Raw genomic sequence first — 13,518 nt, 5'->3', positions numbered from 1 at the left:
TATAATTTTTAAAAAATTTTAGTACAGTCTGACAGTCTTTGCCTTTTAACTAAAGCATTTGGTCCATTTACATTTAATGTAATTACCAACATACTTGGGTTGAAATATACTACAGCCAATGCCATGGTAAGTCAGCCATATCTTGTCCAGAACTGGAGCACTCATTCCCTCAGCTGCTGGTCATCTAAGTAGTCAACAGCTCTCAGCTGAATTTTTCTTTGGGACTTGTCCTCAGCCTAGAATACAGCCTTACCCAAGGTAATGTCCCCTTAAGAGAGGGTGGAAGAGGGTAGAAAACTGTATCCAGTGACTGGTCAGTGATATTTGCAAGACTACCCCAGCTCCAAAGTTCCCTGTAGAATTGACTGAGGTCTTTGTTACCACTGTAGTGCAGTTTAACTTCTCTGGTCTATCCTGTTTCCTCACTTCCCCACAGATGTTAATCTCAAGAGCCCATCCCAATAAACATCCTGCAGGCAAGTCTCAGTCTCTGAGTCTGTTTCCTGGGATTTCAATATTTGACATCTATCGTCTTATTATGTATTTTGTAATTCTACTGCCTGTATGTTCCTTTTTTCTTTACTTTCTTGCCTTCTTTAGAACAGAGTACTCTTTTATTATTCCATTTTTTTTTTTTAGTTTGGAGAGGATACACTCTTTTTCTATTCCAGAGGCTATCCTAGAAATAACAATATGCATATTTCAATCAACAAAGTCTAAAGTTATTGAGGGACATTTTATTAATTAATTGTTATGAATAGACTAATTGATATTAACTAGTTGATACTTTTACCCTACTCTGCTATATGATGAGAATCTTAAACATTTTAACTCCTTTTACCATTCTCCCAATTTATATATAATTTATATATAATTGTTATAATTGTTATTCTAGGTACCTCATATAAGTGGAATTATACAATATTTGTCATTTAGTGTCTGGCTTATATCATTTAGCATAATGTTTTTGAGGTTCATCCATGTTGTAGAATGCATCAGAATTTCATTCTTTTTAAAAAGGTTGAATAATATTCCATGTATTTTGTTTATGCATTCATCTGTTAATGTATGTTAGAGTTGTTTCCATCATTTGGCTATTGTGAATAATGCTACTGTGAACACTGGTATGCAAGTATCTGCTTGAGTTCCTACTTTCAATTCTTCTGGGTATATACCTAGAAGCAGAATTGTTGGATCATGCAGTAATTCCCTATTTAACTTTTTGAGGCACTATCAGGATCATCTGTGGATCTGATTCTACTGTCCATATTTATCTCTTAGTTTTTGATCATGCCACCATGTCTTTTGCCATGTCCTCTAGTTTTTCACATAGTGACTCCAGAGAGGGTTTCCCTTCCCTTTCATTTCATTTCCCTTCCCTTGGGTAGACAGATAAAATGGTAGCTGATCATCTTAACCCAATCAGGCACTGTGCTGAATGGAGGCTGGGCTGCAGCTCTGGTAAAGATCAAGCTATTTTTGGCTGATCTCCATTCTAAGAGCATAGCCCTCTAGGGTTTTAAATAGAGAGCCTGGGAATTCATTGGGGTTTCCCCCCATTGGCAGGTTCATAACTCTAGGCTGTATCTTGTGTGACTGCCAAAATGTCTGCTCTGCTTTTCAAAGGCTTTCCAATGAGATGTTTAGCCTCCCATTCTGTAAAACCCTAGGATTTGGCAAATATCCCAACAGGATAACCGGCTGTATGCTTGAGGCTCTCTTACTTTCTACAAAAGTTTGCTAATTCTTGTCCCCAGCAGCAGCTCTCTCCTAGTATACAGTCCTGTTTCTCAGACCCCTGCTCATGCCAAGTATCAGCAATATCCCCGAGGGAAAAAGAGGCTCCAAAATTCAGCTCACATCACTGAGGTTCTTTTAGTTTACCTTTACTGTTGGGGTTCAGCTCTTTAGGGTATCAGCCCACAGCATGGTGTACCAAGGTCCTACCCTTGGTAGGACCTGGACTAGATTTTTATCTCCTAACCCCATAAAACTCTATTTTAGGTCATATACCCCAGGCGAACAAAGTCACCAAATCTAGGCTCACCTCTCTCAAATCTTATGCTCTCCCAGATCTTGACCAAGTAATTCCTCACAAGATACCTTGTCAGCTCTTTGAAGCTTTAATGTGTACTTAAGAAATATTTTTTCTGCTTGCTTTTTAGTTCCAATCACACAATTCCTATTAAATGTTAGTACTATCTTAGTACTACTGATCTCAATACTACCAGTTTTGGTAAGTTTTAAGAACACAATTCCCAAATGCAGAGAAACTACAATTTTTTTTTAAAGCCAGTCTCAGGGAAAAGATATGTTTTAGGCTCAGAAAATGTTTTCATTATTTTCAAATTTTAGTAAGATAACCATTAAATTATGCTAGAATTATTATATTAGAATTATTAAATTATGCTAGAATTCTGCTTCCATTTCTTATGTAGTGAAACTAAAGGAAAAATCATGAAAAATACTTTAATAATAAAATACTAAAAATAAATACAATAAAAAATACTTCACAACTATAACTCATTTGTAACAGAATATTCACCATAATATGCCGTATAATTTGAATATTATTATATTAATACACAATAAAAGCATATCTATTTCATTTTGTTTTAATCTCTTATTATAGTATTTCTAACATCACCAGATGATGTTAATAGGTCTTCCTGAGAATTGTGGTGGGATGGATTTTTTCCTAATCAAATATATTTGCTTTTTCTGGAGATGCACAGTATATATTAGTATATTAAAGATCCTGGGAAGTCCTCAGTAAAGTCACCTATTTATCTTTGTTTAACCTGCTGTTTTTGAATATATCTGACGGCGGACAACTTTTATCCATGGGATACCTTTTAATGTGCCCCAAGACACCTAGTTTGAGAAAAGTGCCCTAGAAAAAGTGAAAATAGACATTTCAAATAGTTTTGGTTATTTTATGTTATTATAATTGATTATATAACTCCTGCTTCTTTCTTCTTCATTGAAGGTAAGCAGGTGAGTTTTGTGGGATTTTTTTCTTAGCTTTATTAAGCTATAATTTTGTTAGTCTTTTCTGACATAGGGTAGTAGAAAGAATCTGAGCTTTATATAGAGATAGAATTAGGACCAAATTCTGGCTCCACCATCACAACCAAATTCTCTCTCTTAGTCATATATATATAAATTATATATATTTAATTAAAGTATAGCTGACATACAATGTTACATTAATTTCAGGTGTACATATTTCTTTATTTGTAAAATGGGCTTGGGGGACTTTCATAGTATTATTTTAAGTATTACTGACCAGTATGCAGTACATTGCCTGGCCCCAGAGGTTTCTATCTTAAAATTCTTTAAGGATCTGGGGGTGCCTAGGTGGCTCAGTGGGTTAAGTATCTGCCTTCAGCTCAGGTCATGATCTTCGGGTCCTGGGATGGAGTCCTACATAAGGCCCCCTGCTCAGTGGGGAGTCTGCTTTTTCCTCTCCCTCTGCCCCTCCCCCCCCATGCTCTCTCTCAAATAAATAAATAAAATCTTAAAAAAAAAATTCCTCAATGATCTGGGATGGCCAACTGAAATGGACATATAAGACTGACACCTTTGAACTTGATTTGGGACTCATCTTTACTAATTCATTTCCCTGCTTATTATATCAGTAATTCCTCCCTTTCCTATTTAAGAGGCTGTAAAACTCCTGGGGAATAATTTTTTATCTTAATTGAGAATGCCTAGAGTTAAACTGATTTTCATGTCCTTAGAACTTCAGGTCTCCCTGTCTTATGTTCCTATAACACTTGCTATTGCAATCATTATCCTACCTTACTGTATTCATTTTCTTCCCTGCTAGACTCTAAGTTCCTAAGGTCATGATAGCTTGTTCCCTGCTATATGCATATACCTAGCACCACTGGCCTGGGTGAAGAGTAATTACTTAATAACTACAGAATCTTTAATAAGTTATAGTAATTGGGATCCCAACAATATTATAAAAAATGTAATTCTCAGAGGCAATGTTTTAGTATTACTTATATCAGAAGATATTAGAAGAAAACAAGGAGTTAAATTTACTGATCCTCAAACATATAACCAATAATTACTATTAGAAATCTTAGACTGATAGAGCAATTTTCCTGAGATATATCCAACCATTAGGATAGAAATTAAATACAAAATATATTATATGCTTTTCAGATACATTTTTGGTATTTGAGAATGACCCCATTTATTCAAAAGGTGTGTTCCAGAAAGGTTGCCTGTAAATAATACTTTTATACTCTAAACATTTAAAAACTCATCTGATGTGAGTGAACTCAACTTTTAGTATATTTTAAAAAGAACCCCTGTCTGTAATGAGGATGCTCTCACACTAATCTAGTATTATATATTTAGATTTCTGAAGTGTAGATTTTTCAAGGCGTGGAACACTCCTACTAACTTGGTCACACTGAAAAGCTATAAAGTTCAACACAACCCTAAGGTCGAATTAACTTTACTTTTTGAAAACAATTATTAGTAAGTATATAAGCAGTAAATATATTATTAATATAGTTTTTCTACATACTAGGAAATCAAAAATACTTACTATTATTTTCTTACAGTCCTTCCCTCTGCATAGTTCTGTATAGGTAGAGTATTGCACATATATAATCCAGCTTCCAACAAAAACCACCAACCAGGAAAAGAAAAGATATTTCATCCGCACATATGAAAAGCGAGCCTGTGGGTAAAAGAGCACATAACAATCATTCGTTCAGCACCAAGTCAGCCTTCACTGTCCTAGAACATGATTTTTGCCCCCCTTCTTGGAAGAACTCAATATATATTCTAGGCTTTCACATGGCAATTCTCCTAGAACAAAGTGTACTTTCACTGAGTCCAAACAGCACTGGTCTTAGAAAAGGAAGCTCCTTGGTCCTGCCAAGGAAAAAGGGAACAAAATACCCTTTAAAATGTATAACCTTTCAAATACCACCAGCATCTAAAGCTACTTATGAAGCACGAGCACGTGCACCAGGCTACCCTGGGCACTCTGTGAGATCAGGTGAAGAGACACAATTCCGATATACTACGAGCTTACAGAGGACAATTTCAAATAAGAATCTTCAAGTTCTTTATGGATAATCAGCATAAAAATAATTTTGTTTCAAAGAAATAAGAACAGAGTATTTGGCTATTTGTTTAATGTCTCATAGTGAAGTACAACCAGAATAAGAAATTAAACTTCCAGCTCATTCTTATTTCTCTGTTGTATTCACCAAGGCTTTATGTTCCTTCCATTCAACCAACCAAATGCTTCACCTAATGGGTACTCTGGAAGCTTGAGGAGAATGTTGTTACAATTATTAAAGGAAAAATAATTGGAGAAGAAGGGTTAAGATACATAAAGAATAAATTACTCTTTGCATGTCAGCTTGGAAAGCTACACAATGGGATCCTCTTTGCATTGTTTTGCTCCCAGTTCTCTGCTATCTAATTGCAACTTGGGCCAGCTACAGCCTTTTCTCCATCAACAACATATTAAACAGTTTAATCTTCAAAAGTGTCAGTTGGTCAAGATAACTGGACATTTATTTTTTGAGTCTGGAACTCCAATGGTCTGGGTTTTATAAATGGTAAATTTTGGGGGTATGGAGATAATTGAACAGAACAAATTACAGATATGTAAACAAACAATGAAAAGCTACTTTTGCTTTTACAATCACGAGCCAGTTTCTCACACTGGGTAACAGTAGGATACTGTGAGCACTGTGAGCATACAAAGAAAGCAGAGAGAGATGAAAGAGACCTAAGTGCACCTGCAGAAGACAATGAGTGCAAAGGAAAAAGAGACTCAGGAAATACTGAATTCTGTTGGCCCTATTTACGATTTAGATATCTGTCTTTGTGAGATTAACAGATGGTGAATTCCAGTACCAAAAAGCTTGAGTATAACAAATTCACAGTGAAGTGACAGGTCTTTGAGCTTTATTATTAAAATATAAAAAATGCTTTTAATGCAAGCTATTTCTGTATAGCTCTAAAAGAATCCAGTAAAAAGAAAATTCAGACAGAATTCTAAATTAAATCACATAAATGACAATGGGGTATACACTGAGGGGTTTGTTTGAAAGACATTCAAGATTACTTGACACCCTACTAAAGGGATCTAGTCATCAGACAGAAATTGATATGTACCAGTATTATGAAGCTTAAATATGATTAAATGACATAATGCCTATAGAACATAAGCACATTTTGAGGCACATAGTTTGCAAGGCACTGAGCAAAAAGTCAAGAACACTGTCACTATGATTTGGTCACCACCTTGTTTTTGAACTTGAAAAAGAAAACTGAATCTGAATCTGATTAAGTCTTTAGCTCCAACTACCAGTTTACAGGAAATACAGGAGATGGAGGAATATAAGTGATACCTCAGTAAGTGACACTATTGGGATAAAATCAGCAAACTCCAGGCTGTGGAAAATGCTGCGATACAAACAACGCAGTTCTCCAACACGTAAATTACAAGGGAGAAAATAAGGAGAAGATGGGGAAAACTGAAGACTAAAAAATATTTAAGAAATACATCAAATAATCACAATCTGTGGATCTTTTTTGAATCCTGATTCCAAAGAAACTGTAAAAAAAAAAAAAAAAAAGATATTTATCAGACAATTGAAAATTTGAAGCCAGGATACCTGACATTATTAAGAAATTGTTTTAATTTTTCAGGCACAATAATGTAATTTTTAAAGAAAAGAGCCCTAATCTTTTAGAGGCAGACATTGAAATATATGAAGTGATATATTTGGAATTTGCTTCAAAACAACAGAGAAAGGAAAAGTAGGTGGGGTATACTTGAAGCAAGATTGGCCATGAGTTGATAATTTTCAAGCTGGGTGATGGGTGCATGACTTCTTTTGTGTATGTTTTTCTCTACTGATGTAAAATTTTTTATATTATACAATAAGGTATACTTCTACACCAAGACACCTTCTTTCCATACATTCACTCAGCTGCTATTTATTGGTTGTCTATTATGTCTATTATTGTTACTGCCTTAGGCATTTTAAGACCATCTCCAGTTATTGGGGTGCCTGGGTGGCTCAGTCAGTTAAGTGACCAATTCTTGATTTCCACTCAGGTCATGATCTCAGGGTTTTGAGATCAAGCACTGTGTGGGGCTCTGCACTGGGCATGAAGCCTCCCTAAGTTTCTCTCTCTCCCTGTCCCTGGGCCCCTCCTGCCAACCCTCCCCCCCACTGCTCACGCTTTAGCTCTCTCTCTCTGTGTCTCTCTAAAACAAAACAAAACAAAACAAAACACATCTCCAGTTGCAAGAACAAATTATAAATCTACCATACAAGTGTCCAGTAGTTCAGAGAGTCGCTTGAAGGACCATAGCATAGCATGATTTTACTTTCAGAAGTCCAATCTAATATGAACATCTTATAGGATTTTTTTTGAGGCAGGGTTTTGTTTTTGTTTTTAAGATTTCATTTATTTATTTATTTGAGAGAGAGAGAGCTTGCACACATGCGCAGGGGGTGAGGAGCAGAGGGGGAGGGAGAGGAAGAGGGAAAAAGTCCCAAACAGACTCCATGCTGAGCAAGGAGCTGGATTCGGGGCTGGATGTGAGGCTTGATCTCAATCGTGACCTGAGCTGAAACCAAGAGTGGAGGCTTAACTGACTGAACCACCCAGGCACCCCTTGAGGCAGGGTTTTAAAACAAGATTAGTTCAATTCATTTTAAAAAGAATCAGGGAAGACATACCATTTCCTCTTTCCTCTTCCTGCCTTGCTCTACAGCAGGTGTATGTCACAGAGTAAAGGAGAACAACACAGACCTAGTGAGTAGGGTTTTCTCCCAGCATCCAGGTTGGTCCTGTCTTCCCTTCTTCTTGACAATACCTCAAGGAGCCTCGTGATGTTAACTGCCCTCTATCAATAATTTCTTTTTTTTAAAGATTTTATTTATTTATTTGACAGAGAGATAGAGAGACAGCACAAGTAGGCAGAGTGGCAGGCAGAGGGAGAAGCAGGCTCCTCACTGAGCAGCGAGCCGGACGTGGGGCTCGATCCCAGGACCCCGGGATCATGACCTGAGCCGAAGGCAGCCGCTTAACCGACTGAGCCACCCAGGCGCCCCCCTCTATCAATAATTTCTGTTCAGGTTTTTGTATACATGTTTAGTAAAGCTACTGTGAGATGTTTTCAAATGCATATGAAGCTTAATACATGTAGGCAGCTAAGGCTTTTGTATATTTCTCTCTCCTGCATATGCAATTTAATAAAATTTGAAATCATTTTGCTTTTCTGTATCTCTCAAATAGATATATTTTTCGATTTTCTCTGGCATATATTTAAACTGAAAAACACCCTGTGAACCGGCTTGCCTGCTGAGTGCTTGTCATGATACCAAATGCCAAAAATTTTGGAGAGGAAGTTAGATTAATGGCGTTCCCAGCAGGGCACTGGGCATCACCTGTTGTAGACATAATGACAAAAGGAGTGAGACATTTTTATTCCAGCACGCCATGGAAAATCACTGTGATTTGGGGGTAACATAAAATAGTTACAAGGACCTTCATGTGTCCTCTAATATCTGCAGATCCTGCTGCTTCACATTTTAAAATAATGATTGAAGAAAAACAGCCATAAATGACATCTCTAGCTATTAACTAATTTTATTTCCCTGTGTGGTAATCACTAAAATCTTTCCAGTGGTCTGTTCTGTACCAATTACCTAGACAACCCAGTCTTTGATTAAGAAATGTACTTACTGTTTCTGATCTTTTTATTTATGCTGAACTATCCAAAATACTGCCTAGCAGCTTTTCTGTTCTGATTTTGTGCCCAGCTACTAACGGTACACCGCTTTATTTCAAATTATACTCCTGAAAAGCTGGTAAGAACTTTAGTAAATACACTATGGCAGTGATTCTCAACTGGAATTACTTTTGCCCCTTAGGGGACACCTGTCAACGTCTGGTGACGTTGTTTCATGACTGGGGAGTGCTACTGGTATCTTGTGGGTAGAGGCCAGAGAGATTGCTAAACATCCGACAATGCACAGGAGAGCCTCCCACAACAAAGAATGATCTGACCCCAGGGGCGCCTGGGTGGCTCAGTCGTTAAGCGTCTGCCTTCGGCTCGGGTCGTGATCCCGGGGTCCTGGGATAGAGCCCCGCATCGGGCTCCCTGCTAAGCAGGAAGCCTGCTTCTCCCTCTCCCACTCCCCCTGCTTGTGTTCCCTCTCTCGCTGTGTCTCTCTCTGTCAAATAAATAAATAAAAATCTTAAAAAAAAAAAGAGTTAAAAAAAAAAAAAGAATGATCTGACCCCAAATGTCAATATTGCTAAGGTTAAGAAGTCTTGCATTATGGTTACATTACAAAAATGAAAGAATGAAACCAAAAATGGAAAGAACCAAAATTGTCTTACATTGTCATTTTATATTCAATTAGTCTTCAAGGCATCGACTACTACTAATTAGAAAAATTTAACATCTGCCTGGAAATAACAGTTAGAAGCAGTCTTTAGACTAAAGTAAATGATTAATAGTATATTAGAGAAAAATGACGGGAGATGGCAAATCTATAAATAATGAAACAAACTTTCTCTACCAATTCCACTCTAAAGAATAGTGATGCTTTTTCTTCTTTTCTATATTGTTTGACCTCATTGTGATAACTTTTTATTTCAAAAGAAATCTGAACACCTTTGATCTTATTTAAATAATTTTACATTAAGTTTTAAAAATAGGCATAAGGTGGCAACACATCAACATTTAAAGCTACTTCCATTGCTTATCTTTTTCATACTCAACATCTTCTGTAAACATAAAGCACATGGTCCCATTTGCTTTACCCCTGAATACTCCCTAAACAGATGTTCTTAATTTTGAGAAGAGAAAAAAATATCATATCTTTACTTTTACCCACAAATATTTTAGTTGACATATTTAGTGGACTTGAACATTCAAAAAACATAACAAATTGATAAGGTTATGACTTACACAAACTCAAATACAATCATTTTATCATCTGTCATGTTAAAGAAAAAGCTGAGAGATGTGTGTTTGTCTTTTTAGTTAAGTTTTTCAATTACCAGTTACTCTGAAATAATCTTTGAAAATTTCTTCTCCTTACTGTTATACTGACAACATTGTAGCTGGCTAAGTTTTACTGCATATTTAGGACTAATCTAGCTGAAAAAAACTAGAGTTAAAATTAAGGATAAATATCCCCGGACATAACTTTTACCCTTTCTTTAAATATATTCTATTTATAGTAACAGTACTTTTGAAAAATGTGCTAGCTATAAGAAACAGAAACATGAAGAAACCATTTAATAGTGTAAATATTTACTGTACACCACAACACATGCAGATAAACTTTATTTGGAACGGATCCTGTACCTTTATTAAAAGGGTGTCTCACTACTAGTTGGAGGGCTACTGAAAAACCATTAAGAAGAAAGTCTAAATGCACCAAATGTAAACTATCCTAGTGCTAACTTTCACAAACATCAAAAGACAGCTATGATATTCAAAGAAACATTAAAAAAAAAACTTTTATGTCATTCCAAACAAGGAAAACCTTGGGTTTTTATAAGTTAAAAATAGTGAAAAGAAAGGTTCTAAGTCCGTGCTCCCCAGCTTGTCTTGAGCATGAAAATGCTTATTTTTATGACAAAACTTTTAGAGAATTTCTTGTCAAACAGCAATATTAGACTAGTGGTCAGAGGGGTTTTTTTTTTTTCATCTTTCTAAGAGGTGAATTTTCACATTTATAGGAAGAATCCTAGCTGTTCTCTGACCTAAATTCTAAAAGTTTTATTTGCATGAGCATATTCTCAGTTTTGATTTTCTTGTAGAAATAAAATTCCAGTAAGGAGCAGATAATTTTCACATTTTCTCCGAATGTTGGTTCCTATTTTTAATGCTTAGGGGCTGACGACATCAAAAACGCAAGGACACCTGGGGACTTAATTGCATGGGGTGATCCTTAAGTCTGTGGCTAGTTTCAATAGTACATTACTATTTCAAAGAAGTTCAAAGTATGGGAAAATGTTCATGATACAGTAAGTGAAAAAAATCAGTTTTAAAAACATGCAGGGTATGTTCCCAATTCTGCTTTTTAAAAAAGAGAAAAAGTCGCCAATAGACTGTAGAAACTGCAAGGAAATAAACCAGAATGTCAAGGGTAGCTATCTCAAAATGTCAAGAGCGGTGGGATCATGAATGATTTTTATTTTTCTTCTCTATTACACAGATTTTTCTATAATGAATATATTACTTTTTAAAAAAGATTTTATTTCTTTATTTGACAGAGAGAGAGAGAGAGAGAGAGAGCACAAGCAGGGGAAGTGGCAGAGGCAGAGGGAGAAGCAGGCTCCCCGCTGAGCAGGGAGCCCGATGCAGGACTCGATCCCAGGACCCTGGGATCATGACCTGAGCCGAAGGCAGACGCTTAATGACTGAGCCACACCGGCGCTCCTGAATATATTACTTTTCTAATCAGGAAAAACCTACACATTTGTATATAGGTGCTTAGCACATCTATTTAAAAATATATCTACAGGATCTACTGCTCTTTATGAACAGGTAGATAGCCAGCATTTTACAAAGCCGTGGGAGGGAAGTGTAGCCTCCATTAGCACTCTACATAAAAGGAAAATTAACATTTGCAACAGCAAATGAACTCAGTCATGGGGTTCTTCAACATACTAGGGCAGAAAGACAGGGGTTAAGAAAGCTAAGTGTTCCAACTTTCTATTGCTATATAACATACTATGCCATAACTTAGTGGCTTACAACAAGAATTTACATTTCTCATGGCTCTGAGGGTTGACTGACTCAGCTGGCCAGTTCTCTCAAGTTTTTCATGCATTTGTGATTAGGGCTGAAGGCACAGGAAAGAGGACTGACATGGTTGGATATGTCCAACCCCTCAGCTGGAATGGCTGGAACGGCTTCATGGGGCTAGCAGGACTTCTTCAGGGCCTGGTGTTCATGGTAGCCAGGCTTCTTACATGATGGCTGACTAACCCCAGAGCAAGTGTTCCCAGAGACCAAGATGGAAGTGGCATCATTTCTGCCCACTCTTATGGTATCACAGGGCCAGATGAGATTGAATATAGGGGGTATTCCATAAGGGTATGAATAACAGAAGGCGTGACTCACTGCAGGGTCACCTCTGGAGACTAGCTACTTCTGCAGGACAGAATCAGGAAAGAAGGGTCTGGGGTGAGGAGAAAAGCAATATGGAGGTCCCAGCCGGAAGAGAGACAATTTTTTTGGCCATTCTGATTAAGGGTTCTTCTTTCTTCCTTAGTGGGGAAGAACTGGAAATTGCAGTTAAAATCCATTAATAGTTTGTGTAGTTGTGTATATTTATGTTTAAGTTGACTGAATATAGTTCTCATTCCGTATCATGAGCTCAAAAACTATTGACAAATCTTTAGCTTATATACATAAAGTCTCAAGTTTAATTAAAGAACTACTTGAGATATGGTTATAGATAAGTTTCTATACAGGATTCACATTACCTTATCATTTCAGTTAAGATTCTGGCACGTATAATGGGAAAATCAGGTGTCCGTTTACCCCTTTTAGTAGGCCTAAGGCCTACTGGGTCTAGAACTTACTGAAACATACAGTAGTCACATACAAATCTTACATGGAAATCCTACTTGGCACCTAAATTCACTAATATTCACTTACTAAAAATAAAGGTTAGCTAGGTTTTACTGAAACCTGAAGATTAAAAAGCACAGTCCCTTTAAAGTTCAGATTCTGAAGCACATTCTAGAGCAAATTTTATTTGGAATAATTACTTCTAAGGTTGTACAACCCAATATTTTTTAAGATTTTATTCATTCACTTGAAGGAGAGAGAAAGAGAGCACATGCACAGGCACATGCGGGGGGAGGGGCATAAGGAGAGGGAGAAGCAGACTTCCCACTGAGCAGGGAGCCCGATGCATGAGATGCTGATGCGGGGCTCAAGCCCAGGACCCTGAGATCATGGCCTGAGCTGAAGGAAGATGCTTAACCGACTGAGCCACCCAGGCACCCCTATACAACCCAATTTTTAACACAGTTTAGAATCTTGGATTCTCTTGGAGAACCCGAGGCTACCTGATTATGATTTAGATGAAAGTTGATTATTGTAAAGGGTTATTAAAAAGAAATTAATTTTAGTTAATATTTTGTGGTACTGATGAACTGCTGGGTTTTCTAGCTTCCCTTCCCAGTATTTATTTTATGGGACTTCTAGGCACAGTGGCAATTAACTATTGAAACCTAACCTCCCTTTGATACATGAGAAAAGCGTTTGTGTATGTTCAAACACAGGGGTGGCCAGGGAAGGGGTGTTGTTGTTCACCTCTGTACAAGAACATTCTGCCTTTTATCACTGAAAGGACTGTGGCTGCTCAGGGAATGTGGTCTGAAAGGAGCTACTGTTCCTATGACCTGAGACAGTGTGGGGATTCTCTTCCCATTGGTTGGTACCCTGCCGCGGTTTTCTAGGAGCCCTAGAACAGACAA

The 13,518-nt window shown here is 37.1% G+C and overlaps 1 protein-coding gene across 3 annotated transcripts in view; it reads right to left on the bottom strand.

The window, feature by feature from the left end:
* The window catches only part of DIPK1A (divergent protein kinase domain 1A), a 124,903-nt gene that overhangs the window by 27,789 nt on the left and 83,596 nt on the right, over positions 1-13,518 (bottom strand). For 2 of the 3 annotated variants that reach the window (XM_032423563.1, XM_032423568.1), the window contains one exon: positions 4,568-4,702. In XM_032423563.1, the coding sequence (XP_032279454.1) occupies positions 4,568-4,702 (135 nt within the window). Of the gene's footprint in view, positions 1-4,567; positions 4,703-6,395; positions 6,523-13,518 lie in introns of those variants that run through there. The other variant, XM_032423578.1, reaches the window with a different exon arrangement.

The sequence above is a fragment of the Phoca vitulina genome, unplaced genomic scaffold (assembly GCF_004348235.1).
Source record: "Phoca vitulina isolate PV1807 unplaced genomic scaffold, GSC_HSeal_1.0 scaffold2, whole genome shotgun sequence".
NCBI classification, from domain to species: domain Eukaryota; kingdom Metazoa; phylum Chordata; class Mammalia; order Carnivora; family Phocidae; genus Phoca; species Phoca vitulina.
Note: the sequence above shows the minus strand (reverse complement) of the source record. Positions and strands in the feature narration are given on the sequence as shown.